Source organism: Asterias amurensis, chromosome 12, assembly GCF_032118995.1.
Source record: "Asterias amurensis chromosome 12, ASM3211899v1".
In the NCBI taxonomy this organism is placed as follows: Eukaryota; Metazoa; Echinodermata; class Asteroidea; order Forcipulatida; family Asteriidae; genus Asterias; species Asterias amurensis.
In genome coordinates, this window is record NC_092659.1 from 450,711 (window position 1) to 468,898 (window position 18,188).

Below are 18,188 nucleotides of genomic sequence, written 5' to 3' on the forward strand. Positions count from 1 at the left end.
CCTCTTGAAATAGAGGTGTGAATCAAGAATGTTTATACAATGCCCTTCAGGAAATGAAACCAATGAAATCATTTCCTACTGATATTACAGAACTAATGACATCTAGTGTTGGATTAAGTTTTGCTTACAGGCAAAGCATTCTTTTGTTTTTTGGAACCCCTGGATTTTTTTAATCCAATATAAATATTGATATTATATACTAACCTGTGGAAATTTTATTTCGCAAGATGGTTGCGTTTTTGAGATGTCGCCAAGAATCTGATATTGTTATGTTCATTAAGGAAGACTAATCTGCAATTGGATTACACATTCTGAGAAAAGCTTCATCCAGGAACAGTTCTCAGATTGTAATGTTTTTGAATCCTCTCTTTAAAACTACATTCCTATGAAAGGAATTGTTTAGGACCATTTTTTGTTTTCTACCATTTCAGATGACTGCGACGTGAAATATTCGGCAGTCAGTGGTTTCGTCTTCTTAAGATTCTTCGCTCCTGCCATCCTTTCTCCAACTCTATTTCATCTCAGAACTGATAATTGTGTAAGTCAAACAAACAGTTTGTCAATGTTCACAGAGAATGAATCAAAATTAAAGACATGTACAATGTAGCGTTTCTTTTGTTGATAAAGCCTTAGCTTAGCTGTATAGGGCAAACTCAACACGAGCAAAAGACGTCTGATGTGTCTTTTACTGACCACTCGCATGCCTTGGGTCGATTTCACAAAGAGTAAGGACTCGTCTTATCTCGAGTTTGGACGAGTAACTCGTCCTAACTTAGGATTAATCTTAAGGTCTGCATGCTACAGTGCAGGGTTGGGACTCGTCCTAAGTCCTAAGATTGGTCTTAAGTTAGGAAGAGTTTTGTGAAATTGACGGCTGGACTTTGTCCAAATAATATAATCATTGATGTCTTGTTTCCTCTTGCTTACAGGATGAGCAAACTGCCAGAACGCTCAAGATGGTATCCAAGGCTATCCAGACCCTGGGTAACCATGTTAATCCGGACAAACTAGTAAGTAATGCTTGGAGTTGACACAAACCTACATGTACATTCCAATCGAGATAACTAGGAGAGTTTTGCGGTAGCACCATGTGTAAATCTCTTTTCAGTTGTGTTGGTTCTGAAAAGAAACCGGTGATTGACAACTCCATGTTTCAGCATCCTCTGTTCATCTTAAGGTTAATGCTGGACTCTGTTGCAAGATGCTGCTTAAGATAACTGGTAGTTTGGCTTGGCTCGATAGTTGGATTTGAAATGAGGTCCTAGAGTTGAAAGATGAGGAAAGATGCCAGTACGCCAACCTGACAGCCCAAATATATCCATTTATAACAGTTTGCTTGTGTTGTCTTGACAGAGTAATGTGAATTGGAAGGAGGAATACATGAGTCCATTGTACACAAACATTCTAAATGAAGCCAATATGGATGGAATCAAGAAGGTATGTAACAATCAAACAACGTATTATTGTGCCATAAACTCTCTTTGGCTGGGTACAAATTGAATATGTTGAGATGTGAACCCTTAGCCTGATTGTTTTCAGGGGAAGAAAATATTAAGCAGCTTTTTAAAACTTACTCACCACTATTTTATTTCTATATTAGGGTTATTTTTTAGCAGTTTGAATTGAAATATGAAATCAAAAATTATACCTCACAATTAAATATAAAAATGGTTCTCAAAATTTGAAAGTTTGTATTGCGTTCTTTAGTTTTGACATTAAACATTAAACAAATAAAAAACAGAAAACTATTTTGTTTATTTTTGTTAGTTTTTGGAGGTGATCTCATCATCAACCCAAGCACAAGTCAAGGCCATTGAAGTTCCAATAACGTTAAAAGAAGGGTGAGTTAGTCATTGAGGTACCAATAATCAACATGTATGTGGCAGAGCTGCCAACTGGATTTGACAGAAAGTTCCCTGAAAAGAATCTCCTCACGTTCCGATGAAAACAATTTTTTTTTTTTCATAATTTTGTTGAATTTAATTCAAAATATTTTCCTGACTGTTGTACAAAATTCCATGATAACAAGATATAATTATTGGCAAATCTGAAATGGTTTCCTTGACTTGAATGATGGGTATTTTAACACAATCCAGGCTTCATTGGTTTTCCTTTCAGGATAATGATCAAACGAGCGCAGGGAAGGAAAAAGTTTCTTGGATTCGGTCTCAAGAACTTCAAAAGGAGGTGGTTTCAGCTTACAAATCATGAATTGACGTACAGCAAAAGGAAAGGTACAAAGTCACAACTGTTATGCTATTCATAGTCAGGAGACAACCGTAAAGTTAGATATTTGTCCCCAACATTGCCCCCGCCCCCTTCTTTCCCTCAATGTGAACTTCCAAAGACCAAACATTTAAGGTGATCTTTTTCGGGATTGATCCTTCTCATATAATCAGATATAACCTTTATTGGTGTCTTTATTGCCACAAATGTTTTCCTGATTGGAAAAGTTGAACAAATTGTGATTAAATAGCTCTAACAATTCATTGAAGCCCAACACCATGTGTTTGTTGGTCAGCCCTTATAGTCGATAGCTTTTTCCTACGACTGTGGTTAAAACCTGAATTGCAACAATGTTTGCTGTTATGTGAATATTATTCAGTTTTGCTTTTATTTATTTGTATGTTAGTATCTTAATTTGTTTCATTTTGACTCTACTTTGTTGTTTTTTTGGTTTGTTATAAAAGCATGTTTTCATGGATGGGGCATGGTACACTTTTGTTTAAATATGACTTGCAAAAAATAGTTAACAGCCCCTAGCTTTCTCATAAATACATGATTCTCTCTTTTTATTCATGTATGCCACTTGACTCCTTCTATTACACTTAAATTATTGTTCATGTCTCTTGCCATTTATCCTTTAAGGAATACTCTGCTAGGGTCAAAACATTTGGCCGTTAACTATTTTTTGCATTTATACCATATGTCCTTTTAGTTGGTAAACAGTTTGCAACAACAAAAACATTTTGTTTTTGATGATGACTTGACTTCAAGATTCTCTTTTGTTGTTGTGCACAGACAGCAAGCCTCTATGTAGGATAGCAATCAACAACATTCTTGCCGTTGAGAGACTGGAAGAGGACTCATTCCAAATGAAATTTGTAAGATTTTGTGTTTGTCTCCTCCTTCTGCAGGTTTTAACTGGTTAAAAAAGAGGCTTTGAGGTCAAATTTAGCTTTGTGATGCACTCATTTTACCAATAGATAGAATGCTTATGGAGGTAGGGACAAATTACTAGTCTGGGTCTTACATTGGAAGGGTGTAAACAAGTCATTTTGTTGAAACTCTTTTAGGGGAGAAATTTTAAACATGACATCAACATACATTCAAAACAAATTGGTCTGTAAATTCCAGAGGGGAATTTTTGTGCAGTCAAAAGATCAAACTTAATGCCGTTTTGATTGAATATCGTTCAATGTTGGTAATGAGCTAAAAATGATCAAAACGAATTTGCTGGCTATAGACCATAAAGTTTGAAACAAAAATTGGGGGTTTTCCAAAATTGCATTTTTATTGTAGCAAAAGCAAAAGCTGTGGCAGATTTAAGGTTAGGTTAGAGATTGTGAAAACAATTTCTTTTTTTCAAGGGGCTCTTTCTATTTAAAAATGATTCCATCACAAAAAGTAGTCTACTCTACAGCTCCTCTTCTATTTGCAGCCATGTTTTGACGAAATGATGAATTTCTTTGTGGCTAGACGTAATTACCTTGTCAATGGCTAAACAATAAACTTGAATCATAACGTTTGATGCTTTGGGCTATGGTTAACACTATATTCAGTATAATGGGTGTATAAATCTGCATGCATATGGAGGATATTAATTTGTGGTGAAAGAAAATACTATCCTGGCATGGTTTGGTTGGCATCTTGCATTCAGGTGTATTGTAACTCTTTAAAAGTTATTCAATACTAGGCATGTCTGATTCTTGATTTCCTTTCCATAATTCAAAAGCCTACTTCAAGTAAACCAAGTGAGCTTGTCTTGTGTTATTTTGTGCAGATGTTCCAGGTTGTGCAGCCAGAGAGGGCGCTCTATATCCAAGCCAATAACTGCGTGGAAGAAAAAGAGTGGTAAATCTTATTTTTATAGTAGATCCAAGCTATTGAAGTTTCGTGATGCACTCGTGTTTTCTCAGACGTTATTTTCTGATGATGTTTTCTTAAATTGAAGTGATTTTCCTTGATTCCAACAACGTTTCAAAAATGTAAACAACATGTTTACAGTAATTTCATTCTGTTGACCTCATTTCAGGCTGGACATTCTGTTCAATATCTGTAAAACAAACAAGAACAGGCTCCATTTCTATCACCCCGCTGCCTTCAAAAACGGACTCTGGATATGGTAAGACAACTTTTTATTGTTTGTAATAAGGGAATAAAGGAGTTAGGGAAGTGGTCGTCAATGGTCGTTAAGAACCTGCAGGGTCGTGGGTGTGGGATACAAGACCGCTCTTATTCGCACAATCACAACCATGCAAGGTTTTAAACGGCTGTGTAAAACTAAGTCACCACTCTTTTGTTCCTAATCATAAATATCTTAAAAAGTATCCTTAAAATATCTAAAAGTTGAGAACAAGCCGACACTTCACCTGACCTCGACTCTGCATTGAATTTCTTTTCTATCCATATTTTGATTATTGTCTTGCGCTGTATTGTATGATTGTCACGTGTGAACGCGGAATAAAGAATAATAATGATTAAAATAATTAATATTATTATGTAAGTTTTTCAAGATTCTATATTTTGTTAGACTGCAAAGCCAGATGCTAATGATTTAGGCTATGGGTGTTTGTGCTGGAAACCTCTCTAATGTTTTTATACTACACTGTATGTATCCCCTTTTGACATCCCTTGTTATCCATTTGAGCGTTTTGTGTTTTTGTCTTTGTGGATAATGTTAGGTATTGTTAGGTATTGTTAGTGTTTATTTTTACAATAATATGCTTGTTTGCCTTATGTTAGCCCATTTTACTTAAATTTAATCTGATGCTTTTACTTACTGTTTACTGTGTTTTTATTATTGTAAATCTTTTGTTATTGTTATTATTCAGAACCACCCCCACTCATTAAGAGATTATTATTGGTCTGACCGCAAACATTACTATTATTATCATTGTTATTATTATAAATGCCCACTAGCGTGAAAGTGAAGTATAATTATTTTGCTGTTCATTCTGTTAATGACAGTTGTAAATCTACGATCGAGACTGCCCAGGGATGTAAACAAGTAACCGGGTAAGTTTTGTTTTCTATTAATTCACAACTTACTTAATAATTCATGACAATAATAATAAAACTTTTGTAAAGTGCCTTATGCAAAAAGCCTCTAAGTGCATAAAGAGAACAATAAAATAAACAATGAGAGAAAGATACGTGTACAAGATACAAATAAGCAAATTACAAAAAAAAGCAGCTTTAAACAAATGAGTTTTGAATTTATTGCAGTGGTCTACCTATAACCAGTCATGTTCCCTACTTGTTTTTATTTATACTTAAATGTGTTCTTAATTCCTTGCAGTGGTCTACCTATAACCATTACACTAGACATTGACCCTGACAGAGAGGTTGAAAGAATCCAGCGATTATTAGTGGCACAAATAGAGAGACTTCACTCATTGCAAGGTAAGGAGCCAATCAATATCCAATAAACCCCAAACCCCAAATCTGCTTTTCAAAGTCAGTCATTACAATACTGAGTTATCAACAGGAAATTTATGTGTTTAGTAAGGATTCCTGAGAATTTATGGCAATAACAACTTTCTTGGGGAGTCCAGCAGCTTTGGAGGTGATCGTACATTGTCAGACACATTTCACTTCAAAGAACTGCTACAATAGGTCATTTAAACCTTGAGGTTGGGTCGTAGTGATTTGATTGCCATTGCAAAACATTCAGAAGTGTAAGAATATCAACATTCAGGTTCAGTAATAAATAAACATAATATAAACAAGTTTAAGTAGCATTCCTGATTGTTCTCTCAAGTACAGAGGTAGCTGTTGATAATCTTTCCATGTACTCCTTTCATATTGCATTATGTAATTAATAGCTAGACATTTCAACCCTTGTAGAACTGTCTGTCTAAAGTATTTCTTTAAGCCCTCAAGAAAGACTCTGCGAGGGTCAAAACGTTGGGCCATTTACTACTGCATTATGATACCATAATGTCCTTTAAGTTGGTAAGCAGTTTGCAACATTTTATTTTATGTTCTCCTTTGATAAACTCAAGATGCCTGTGCAACACAAGCTGTCTACCAAGGCATCCCTTCAAATACATCTCCCATCAGTATTGAAGATCCTAAGACGTGTTTTTCTACGGTTAGTTCTCTTCTGTCTGAGATCTTAGCACTTGAGCAGAAACATAAACAGTATAAGCAGATGAGGAAACGACTCACTGAGTATGGAAGCAAGTAAGTCAGCCTGTTAATCACGATAAATATTATTTGGTTTGCGGTAACACCATGTGTTTATCTTCTTGCCAGGTAGAGTTTTTTCTTTAGAGAACTGTCTTGCTATAAATTCTACTACCACGGAAAAGATTTATCAGATTGAGACTTCTCAGTTTAAATTCTAAATCTGAGGTCTTGAAATCAAATTCGTGAAAAATTACTTCTTTCTCGAAAACTACATTACTCTAGAGGAGCTGTTTCTCACAATGTTTTATGCTATCAACAGCTCTCAGTCACTTGTAGCCAAGTAAGTTTTTATGCTAATTTTCTTTTTTAGTAATTACCAATAGTGTCCACTGCCTTTTAAAACATTAAATAAATAAACAATGAATATGCTAAACTTGATGAGTGCATTTACTTGATGTGGTAGTGGCGTTTCAAACAGAGACGCAGGTTTTTTTTTTTTATTATAATTTGTACTTTAAATTTTCTTTTTTTTTTTTTTTCAGACAAAGTCCCATCGGAGATCATAACTTCAACTCGTTTCACTGACAATGGAACAAATGGTACAATAAATTAGACACAAGCCAAAGATGATAATAAAGTACTTCACCGTTCAAATTTACTATGAAACAACTGTGTGTGAGAATGACAATTTTTATACAAGTATGAACAGACTCAAACTTTAACACCAAAATATTTTTTGGGAATTTGAGTTCATCAAACCTTGCAACCTCTAGATTTGATAAGACATAGATGAACTGACCTCATTCCAAACTTGATTTTTCAGTACTTAAAGGTAGGTTCGTAGATTGGTCATGACTCCAAAAATGAATGACCCTAAGCACTTAATTGGTGAGAAGCGTTGCAGCTGGAGAGTAGTGTATGGAATGTTTCTGTCCTTTTTAGTTGGTTTGCAGTAAAACTATAATGTGTGTATCTACTTGCCAGGTAGAGTTTGTTCTTATATTAGAGAACTGTCTCTCTTTATTCTACTACCGCGGAGTAGATTTATTGGATGATAGGAGACTTCTCAGTTCTGAAAAGAACTGTCCTGCTTTTTAAACTACTACCCGGGTGGAAGGTATAGCAAATTGGCTGAGACTACTACTTTAGCTTATAGGATCATAATTAACTGCACTACCGCGGAGTCAGTTCTTGAATAGACCGATCCGTTACACCCTGCCTCCTTACCAGTTGACCAATCACAGCCGCGAAACCCGATCACCATTAGTGCAAAGATCACCAAACGGTTCAAATGGTGATCAGATTTCACGGTTGTGATTGGTCAATGATAATTGGGCCTGGCTTAATGGATCGGTGTATTGGCCTCAACGTTTCGACTAGCTTGCTCTAGTCATCAGTTTCTCTCCTTGTTTCTTAAAATGAAGGATTTTTTCCTAGAATCTATTACCCTTTAATCAAAAGAACTTTGGTAAAAATAGGGTTAGGATGTGGCGGTTAGAGGGTGTCAAGGGGAAAAACAAATTTAGAGGTGAAATGGAAAGAATGAAAAGAGAAATAGGCAGAAGCCACACAGAAAAAAACATTTAAACATGGCTCGCATCGAATGGAGAATAAGAGAAGTTCATTGAAATCAGATTACGGTTGAAGATAGTTTTGGATTGTGAGGTTCTGTCATACAAAAATGTTTGTTTTATTATTCATTTCAGGCCTTGATGGCAAGCCAGCTTGTAATTATGTACACCAGGAAGATACTGATTGTGGTATTATACCATATTTATTTTTCTACTATTTGAATCGGACCAAAACAAGTAACAAAAACAACACTTTGTTTTTGTTTTTATTCTAGTTTTTATTGTTATTTTTTAAAGGTGTGCACCGTTTTGTGTGTGATTTGTTTGTTGAAGTTTCTTGAACAAGATTTATTAAGCTCATGTAAGCAGTAATTAGTGCATGCTGTGTGACAATCATGGAAATAAATAAAAACTTAAATTTCATATATTTATATTTGTGAAACTTCATTCTACATTCCCGCGAACTGTCTCTGAAATTATTGCGTTACATACTGTACTGTGGTAGTGACCATAAAAAGAAATCTATCGGAAATCCTCTTTGTTGTAATTATGGTTGTAAGCATGAAGCATCCTGCGAAATCATTTGGTCTCAGGAGTCCCCATTGATTAGAAAGAAATAAATTTGAATCTCTTACGGTCACCAAGAGTTGATATTTTAGAGATTTAAATTCCTGTGGTGTCAGTTTGTAGCCATAGATGTGGTCTGTACTCGCTGTCATGTCACCATCGATTAACTTGATGTTCATGATGAAAATACTGTGATGTTTTCTCAGCAAGTAGACACTATGGTCACCTGAAACTTTCACTTGTGACTTTTTTCTTTCTTATTGATGATTATGCCTTTAAATCAGCATTATGTTAAAGAAACCAAATGATGACCATTCCTTTAATTAGACATTTACAAATGTATATCTGTTTCTGATTGTACTAAACACTGTGTCTATAATTTTTAAAGTCCATCATTGTGATCAACATAACAGCCTGGTTTTGTTGTATGTTGAGATGTTTTTATGTTACTAGCTGCTACCTCAACCCAGATCCAATTGGTGCACATGTACATTATCTCAAACCAAAAGATCCAACTACATCCCACCAATAAATAAATACATTTTGTAAAAAGTACTTTGCATATTTTTTCATATTTTACAAAACAGAATGTTCCATATATTTAAATATTTGTTGTAATGTTTTTGTTTTTTTTGTTTTTTTTTAAACAATAATGTGTGTGCATAACTGTTTCTGTGATCTTTATTTTAAACTGAATTTTTGTATATGTTGATGTACTTGTTGAAATGATGGCAAAGCATAGTGCCTTTAAGTTACACACATTTTGCCATACATGTATTTTGCACTGAATTACAGATTAATTGTCACCCCAGACATTTTCACTTACAATCTTCTTAAATCTATCAGAATTAAAAATCATGAAATATGACTGGTAATGAGTTTGTTGAAATACAGCATTGGATATTGATGGATGTAAGGCATTGCTCTCCAATGGTACTGTAAATAGATTTAAACTGCAAACTTGCTTTACTTTGTAACAGAAAAAATAGCAGAAAGTATAGTGTGGCCATCATGCTGTAAATCTTTTACCAAAGTGTGGTTCATCAAGGTTATGGTTTGGCGCTCATAATTCCATCAATGTGTTAGTCATCATTGCAAGTAGGGAATCAGACACAGAAAGCGCCTTATTTAAAGTTATTCATACTTTGAGGAAATACATGTACATTTACAGTCTACAGTTATGAATTTATTTATGTTGGGAGGGGGGGTGAACAAAGAATTTTTTTTATTTGTTTATTTATTTTTAATTATAATTGTTTTGTCGGGGTGGTTTATACTGTGTTTAACATATCACTCTGAAATATGGCAAATAGTTTTGCCGGATTTTTATTTGAACCATTTAAAGCCTAAAGTGGGTAATGTTGCAAAACTTGAATTATCTCTTATTCACCTTAAGTTTTTTCAAAGCTTCACACTTCACAGCTTTGTGTGTAGCAACCCCCCCCCCCCCCCCCAATTCTCTCCTCAAACTTTCCCCACAGAAATAGCAAATTACTTATGTGGGTTAATGATTTCCTGTACAGGAGTATTATTTTTTAACATGAACATTTAGGAACAATACTTGCCTTAACTAGGTGCAGGTGTAGCTTGGTACTTGTACAGTTGTTAATATACTGTCATTTTATTTCTTGTCATTTTGCTCAGGTTTTTAAGACAAGAGACCTACTTTTTTTAACATAAGCTTCTTCTTTTTTTTCAGTTATAACTTGAAGCACAGAATGACATCAGAAATGTTCATATTCCGAACTTGATCAATGATTTGTTGAGTGCAGTTATCAAATGATGTAAGGGTGTTCTGGTGCAAGTTTATATTTTGCATTAAACTCATGACCAGGTTGCTACCGAAGTTGTTAAAAGCTACATGTACTGCCTAGTATTCTTAATTTAATCGAGTTATTGTTCTTAAAGGCAAGGTATACGTTTTAATAATCACTCTTAAATAATGGCAACGAAATCTTACTTGGTTCAAGAAGGCATCTTGAGAATCATTTCACTCCAATAATGTGCTTTTGGAAAATGGTATCAGTTTTTATGCTCAAAACTTTGAATCCGAGTTGAGGATTTCAAAAAACGTAACAACTCTTTGAAATGAGAACAGGTTCTTGTTCGTGTATACAACAACAGAGTGGTTCAAAACACAGTGTACTTTGCCTTAAAGGAACACGTTGCCTTGGATCGGTCGAGTTGGTCTTTGAAAAGCGTTCTGTAACCGTTTGTTATAAAATCGGTATGGTTAGAAAGATGTTGTAAAAGTAGAATACAATGACCTACACAAATATGCCTCGAAATTGCGTGGTTTTCGTTTTACCTCGTCGAAAAACACTGTCGGCCATTTATGGGAGTCAAAAATTTGACTCCCATAAATGGCCGACCGTGTTAGTTCGCGACGTAAAATGAAACCGGTGCAATTTTGAGTGATACTTGTGTGGATCATTGTATTCTACTTTTAAAACATCTTTCTAACCATATACATTTCATAACAAACGGTTTCAAACGCTTTTCGTAGACCAACTCGTCCGATCCAAGGCAACGTGTTCCTTTAATCACAACCGCTCAACCAACATCCCTCTTGCCATTTCTAGCATCATGCGCACATCAATCTGTTGTTCGAAAGAAGTAATTCTAGGGATCTGAAAACATATCCAATATCTTGAAATTTTAAACATAGTTGGTTTGTTTTCTTTAGCATCAAAGGCACTGGACACTATTGGTAATTACTCAAAATGATTGTAAGCTTAAAACTCACTTGGTAATGAGCAATGGGGAGCTGTTGATAGTATAAAACTTTGTGAGAAACGGGTCCCTCTGAAGTAAAATAGTTTTCAAGAAAGAAGCAATTTTCCAATGAAATATCTGAATTTGATTTCGAGACCTCAGAATTAGATTTGAGGTCCCGGCATCAAGCATCTGAAAGCACACAACTTCATCTGACAAGGGTGTTTTTTCTTCGATTGGTCTTTGACAATTACCATAGGTGTCCAGTGTGTTTAACATTTCAGACAATCGTTTTTTTTTTTTTTTTTTTTTTTTTTTTTTTTAAAGTGTTGTAAGGAGGTAGGCTGTACTTCCGGTGAAATTTAGTGTTTAGGCAGGAAGTAAATTTGCCATTTATTTTTGCCAAAATAGTTTATTATAATGAGTAATAAATAAACTAGTGCTGTGACATGTCTTGTTTTTGTAGCACATCGATGCATAAGTTTGTTGGAAGACTTGCTTCATTGCGGCTTGTTTGGTTGTTCATTGAAGGGACAACTTGCCTTTGGGCTATAAAAGCGCTTGTTGTGAAAATGAAAATGATTGCTTGGAAAAAGTAAAATATAATATCTTACACTAATATTCCTTAAAACTGTGTGGTTTTCCGTGAGGCAGTCCGCCATTTTGTTGGGTCAAAAACAATTTTTAGTTAAATGGAAAACCACACAATGTTTTTTTGTGGATCATTACATTTTAACTTATTTTAACATCTTTGGAGCTCCGTATCTATGGAAATTATGTTCTATACAATTCTAAAGAATGCTTTATAAAGGAGTTCTATCAAACTCTAAAGAACTAGTTTTATGAAGCGCACGCATTTCTATAGAATGTCCTGTTTCTAAATAGAGCTTAGACGTTCTATCACATAGAAACCAACTGTATAGAAACTCTATATAAAATTTCAAATATTTGTATATTATTCTATAGACAGTTGTGTATGGTCAATGCGGGAAAAAGACAGACATTTAGTATTTGTAGACTGCGTTAAAAAGTGCAGGTTTTTAATTAACTTATTACTTTTACATTATTTGTTTTCGTTCGGCCTGAGACCGTCTGCTTTTATTTTATTTTGTTTTCACAATTTTATTATTCGTTTTTTGTTATTGTTTCAGTGAGGTTCATTGGTACACAAATGCCATTGCCACGATGCACTGTTTGTCTGTATGTAAAACTGTTCATTCCATGAAATGAAATAAAATTGTCTTTGAAATAAATGGCAAAGTAAATACAAAAGTAAAAAGAATCACATGCCGCTATTATGTTGTTTTTTTACATGATTGTGTTTTTTTTTTTTTTTTTTTTTTTTTTTTTTTTTTTACAAATTTTACTGATAGGTCATTCAATCACGGACACTCATCTCCTAGACAGATCCTGGGACACTTGCCCTCTCCCATGCATAAAAATATCCTGGTCATTGTGTCCTAATTTTGTGATTATGGTAATTATTACCATGGAGTGTGCGTACGATTCTTGGTTCGAAAAAAAAACGGGGAAAATATCGTTTATAGCGCCACCAAGAGTCGAGTGCTGTGGTCCAGTCTAGTTCCTTTGTTCTTGCTACACCACAGCATAGAACAGGACACCAGCGTGGGAAGTCTGACTAGTTTAGACAAACGGGGATATTTAACTGCTTCTGCTAGAGTTGTGTGCATGCTCGCCGTGCATGTGTTGCTAAATGTGTTCGTAAATGATGGGTTTTCATTACATTGTACGACAGGCGGCAGCTGAAGATTGTCAAGATATATTGAATTTAATCAAAGGGCTTGCTGTTTTCGAGGGTGAAGATCCAGAAGAAGTTGTGAAAATTACAGAGAAAGGTACACTTTTTATTTATAAATAAACTACTATTATTTTTCAAAGTAAAGTATGATTAATGATTAAGAATACTGTACAGTCATTTGACCAGTTCGGGATCATTGACCAGTTCGGGATCACTTCAACTTTGCAATAACCAAATAATTATATCATTTCTCATTATTACCAATTTCTTTTGATAAATGTGAAGATTAACATCCATTAAACCAACAAACCCAAAATAAGGTGCCAAACATCATCAGCAAATAAATTATGGCCGTTTTTCTGAAGGTTGTCTGCAAAATTTGTCATTTTTTTGTTGAAAAATGTTGGTTGAAAATCACTGTTAAAACTTCTTACCTTTAGAATTGGAGTGCCGGGGCAAAAAATATTTATGTAAAATGATAAGAATGTGTAAAAAACATTCCTGTAATTACTGTGCAGTCATCTTGTTTCTTTGAGGAGACAAAGTTATCAAAATCTTCTTTGAGGGGGCAACTTACCCTTGACCAGTTCGGGATCACTTAACATCTCATTGCGTCAAATGGTGCCGCACTAACTTACTAAGTCTGGTAAAATCATACTACTGCAGTAGAAAGTTTATTTAGTTGATTTTGAGAAACATTACTTCAACAAATTCTTGTAGATTTTTTATTTTGTGAGAAAATTAAGCTTGGAGGGGTCAATAATGCTTTTTAGGTTCGCTTCACTTTTTCATTTGCCTTTGCTGTTGTTTTGTGGTTTTGTCGCTGGGTTTTTGCGCTGCTATTAACGTTAGCTGCTATTGAAGACACTTGCATGACATTCACTAAAGAAAGGAAGTCCAAGTCCATGCCAACACACCTCTGATGTGTCGTGTCCTTGAGAGACAGTTTTATGAATGGGAGTATGGGTTTGCAATAAAGGGCGCTCTACTGATTCAGAATAGATTCAACTGATCCTGAACTGGTCAAACAGGTGACGATACTTTTCTCAAAGCCTCTTCAAAAGAACTAATCTTTTTTTGTCAGTGAATACTTGGTGAGTTTTATGACATGTTTAGGTAAACTGATAAACTTTTTTGTTTAAGATATCAAAGAGATTGCAACAAAAAACCATGTGAATTCAAGAAGTGATCCAGAACTGGTCAAACGACTGTACTACTACTAGTACACTACTAGCCCTGTCTAAAGTACTGTGTATGGGGGGGGGGGGGTGGTAGGAGCAGTACCAGTACTACGTACTTCTAAAAGTTCTATCTACTAGTACTTGTGTTGTAGTACTCACTAGTCGAACAATACTACTATTAGATAGGCTACATGCAACGTACTAGTAATTTAAATAACTAGAGGATACCCGCCTAAACTTCCTAAAGTACTGCATAAGCCATTAACTAGAAAATATAAACAAAACAATTAATAACTATTTGAAACTTATTATCACAAGAATCGTGGTTTGTAATACCATAGTTCAGCATATGTTCAGATGGTCGTAGTAATTGGATTTGCCCTAATAGGGGGCTATAGTTTAGTTACAATGGTAATTCTCCAGTACGCAGTAGTAATAAAGGGTCAAAGACTGAGTGACCCTTCCTGGAGCATTACAATTATTGTACTTACTTATTGTGTAGGGGCTAGTTCAGAATGGCTGGACCCTCGGTCATACTCGGTCAACTATTGTCACACTTACTCCTAGAACTATGAGGTTCATTCCGCTATTGATTACGGGAGATGATAGCGAAACCAACGCCATAGTTAGGAGTAAGTCACACTTACATCACTGATTTTCTAGAATCAAACATATTGTTCATATAATTTGAAAAAGAGTGTATTTTCTTTTACCCACGCCTTGCTTGATGAGCGAGAATACAAATAAATCTACGTTGTACACCCTCTCTCTCACCCGTTTGTTTCTGCGACGTATACAGATACAGACAGATAACACATAGGCCTATAGCCTAGTTTTGGCACGGGTCCAGTTTCTAAAGGGAACTGTAGGTGCATAACGTGAAGGGCAAGAGTTTCAAATAGGATTTTGTTCATGACGATGACCTACAAATTTATGGAGACAATATCGGAACAAACCTTATAATCTAATCTAACTACAGTAGGTTGTAGGAGTATTTACTTGCTAGCTAGACTGAGTTAGTATTAACTGAGGGTGAGGTACTCTTTATTTAAAAAAGAATGGTCAGTACAGTAATTAATCAATATGCAGCTTCACCCCCCCCCCCACACACAATATACCACAGGGACATTGAATAAATAGTACTCACGATTTGATTTATTTCTTACAGATTTAAAAGATGATGGTTTTGGAGTAAACCCCCTCTACAAATGTCTGGTGGCAGAAGCAACAGAAGAGACGCCCCAAGAAGTTGGTGATCATAGATCAAAAGTCATAGCATATGCCATGTATTTTAATTCGTACAGTACATGGCAGGGAAAGATAATGTATCTGGAGGACCTTTATGTCAGTCAAGAACACCGAGGTGAGGCTTAAATAAATTACCAGTATTAAACAGAAGGTATACGGGACCAGGTCTGAGATTGACCAGCAACATTCTCCTTGTTCCCCAGTCTTGTTTAGCCAGCAACGGGGACAGGGGCAGCACTTACTGTATGGCTCTGGAATTTACTTCTTGAAAGTAGCAACCTCGGGGTAAAACACAACATCTCCATTTTTCAGCAGCAACTGTTTTTTGTAGTTTTGTTTGTATTAGTTTCATGTGCTACCACTACTTTCCTTGGTTTTTTACAATATAAGAGATGTGTATTATTTATGTATTATAATTACTCCCGTTCCCCTTTTTTCATTTGTCAGGAAAAGGTGTTGGAAAGGCACTTTACTCCAAAGTGGTAAAGGTAAGAGCATTTTAAGGTCTTTGGTTACTACGTTTGTTTTTGTTTACTAACTTGAAAACACACTTGTTCATGCTTGCTTTCCCGACGTCATTTTAACTTTGTAACTAACACCAGGTGCGTTTGAATGGTCTACAGGAAAGTGGGCCTTACAAATGCTGTATTATTATTATTATTATTACTACTATTATTTAGAGGAGAGTTTGAGCGTAAATTTGTGCATATATTTGTGTGTGGCGAATAAAAGGGGACCCTTATGTAAACATAAAGTTGGGAAGTTAGTGCAACCTGGTCTACCAGCTAGGCTCCTAGTGGATGTTACCCATGCCTACATGTACATTCTTATGGACTGTAAAGCCCAGGCAGTAGGTGGCAACATGCCCCTGGTGGCAGTTTGTTTTCTGTTGGAAGCCCAAATTAGTAAAGTGTAGCCCTCACATACAGTGTACTTGAAGTGGCTGTCCAGCCTTGTGATGAAGATAACCAGAATAAAGTGCTACATTTTATAAGCTCAGCTCTAAATGGGATAATTTCAATGTTCAGACTGTTTCTCCACAAAATAGACAATGTGTTTGATTTATCAAAGAAACAAATAGTGGAATAAAAACTAAATCGTGTGATTCATTGAACTGGTACTGTTGAAACAACCTATTTAACCAGTGTGGTGTGTATTCTTTTTTTTTTTAACACAGATAGCACTTGAGAGTAGTTGTCGTCGTATGCAGTGGGTAACTCAAAGCTACAATGACAAAGCCTTACAGTTCTACAAGCGTTTCAATGCCATTGATGCCACAGAAAAGGAAAACTGGAAGCTACTTAAGCTAGAAGGAGAGCACTTTGCTAACATCGTCGCTAGTATGGATAACGGACCAGGGTCAAACATTCAATTTCTTTTATAAAGAAGTTGTTGTGAAAGTAAGAATGATACAATCCCTGATATTTTCATTTGCCCAAGTGTCGACTGAGAAAACAACACAAAACAAGAATGGTGAATCTATCCACATTTAGTGAGGTGACAGCTGGTACCTACCTCATCGCTCTGGCCGCAGCATTTCCAAATGGACACCAACCCGAAGAAATATGAGACAACTTATTCATGAATTGTCTCTACTAGGATTCAAACGTATCGGGGTGAATTATCCAAACCATTTATTTTGTTATTAACAGCGGCACAGCCCTTCCGTGGCATAATCAGCATAGCTCGAAACATGACATTTCAAGAATAAAAGTACAGAGATAAACTCACTCACTCACTTGGTCGTCCACAGGCAGCTCGAGTACGGCTTTTCCAAGTCAGGCCTGGAATTTTATCTTTGAGAGGGCAAGGCCATTTTCATTTTGCAAAGGGCCCTTCCATTGGAAAATCTTGAAGTCTATGGGAAACTTTTGAAAGGGCACCAAGGCCAAGACCAGGGGCAATGAAGGCCATTGCTTCCATGGTCTGCGTGTAATTCCAGGCCTGCCAAATAATTCTGTCTTGCATGAGTTGGTCTGTTTCTACATCGATGTCCTTTTGCAGCACCCCGGTGTAAGACATTTTTGATCTTCGTTTTCTGAGCCCGTGAGTTGGTTTCCAGATAATGACTTTGTGTACTTCCAACAAGCGTGTAAAAAGAGGATGAGAGTGGACATTTCATGATACTTACATCCAACCATCCATTCAAAGTAGGCCTTTGAAACTTTGAAATGGGAAAAAAAACACCCTCAACTTACTCAGAATATCTTCTATTTGGAACCAAATATTTCGAGTTGGCTTGTTTGCCATGTGCCATGCAGTGCTTTTACTTGTTTCCCAATCTATGACCCTGCTTGTATGGATTTTGTATTCTACACAAGTACTTGGTGTTCAACTACCTCAAAGTATTGACTATTCACAAATAAAGACTAGGTACAGAAATGATAAATGGTATAAATGTCCTCACATTAGCTCGTATCAGTTTATGATATAGTTATCTCAAGGTTAAACTTGTGGACTAGTTGTTAACGGCCCCACGCGGTGAGATAGTCAAGTTGTGGCGGTGCTCTCACAAGATCACTGCTCTCGCACGAACCGAACTGCTGGTTGCCGACTTCTACTCCTGGCACCGTAGTCGTGAGAGCAGTAGTCTCGTGGGGCCAGCAGTCTCGCGAGAATACCGCGGGGAGAGAGTCGGAACGCTATCACCGCAAAAGACATTAAACGACTTTCCACAAGTCTATCTCAAGGGCCAAGTTTCATAGAGCTGCTCAGGCAGAAAATATTGTGAAAAGAAACCTGCTAAGCAAAAATAAGCCGGATACCAGCCACAGACTATACATGTAAGATGGT

General features: G+C 35.9%; 2 protein-coding genes across 2 annotated transcripts in view; both read left to right on the forward strand.

Annotated features, from left to right (window-relative positions):
• LOC139945158 (ras GTPase-activating protein 3-like) overlaps window positions 1-10,724 on the forward strand; it is a 57,504-nt gene extending 46,780 nt beyond the window's left edge. Inside the window, exons 13-24 of the mRNA XM_071942439.1 lie at window positions 432-538; window positions 930-1,010; window positions 1,354-1,437; window positions 1,768-1,841; window positions 2,119-2,234; window positions 3,022-3,104; window positions 4,004-4,074; window positions 4,256-4,345; window positions 5,191-5,238; window positions 5,522-5,625; window positions 6,228-6,408; window positions 6,897-10,724. Of these exons, the coding sequence (XP_071798540.1) occupies window positions 432-538; window positions 930-1,010; window positions 1,354-1,437; window positions 1,768-1,841; window positions 2,119-2,234; window positions 3,022-3,104; window positions 4,004-4,074; window positions 4,256-4,345; window positions 5,191-5,238; window positions 5,522-5,625; window positions 6,228-6,408; window positions 6,897-6,939 (1,082 nt within the window). The 3' untranslated portion in view covers window positions 6,940-10,724. The remainder of the gene's footprint in view (window positions 1-431; window positions 539-929; window positions 1,011-1,353; window positions 1,438-1,767; window positions 1,842-2,118; window positions 2,235-3,021; window positions 3,105-4,003; window positions 4,075-4,255; window positions 4,346-5,190; window positions 5,239-5,521; window positions 5,626-6,227; window positions 6,409-6,896) is intronic.
• A 2,150-nt stretch (window positions 10,725-12,874) lies between these two features.
• Window positions 12,875-18,045, forward strand: LOC139945051 (diamine acetyltransferase 1-like). The gene is made up of 4 exons (XM_071942307.1): window positions 12,875-13,063; window positions 15,316-15,510; window positions 15,843-15,883; window positions 16,573-18,045. Exons 1-4 carry the CDS (start codon window positions 12,934-12,936, stop codon window positions 16,777-16,779), a joined length of 573 nt encoding a protein of 190 aa, XP_071798408.1. The 5' UTR covers window positions 12,875-12,933; the 3' UTR covers window positions 16,780-18,045.
• Window positions 18,046-18,188: the final 143 nt, after the last annotated feature.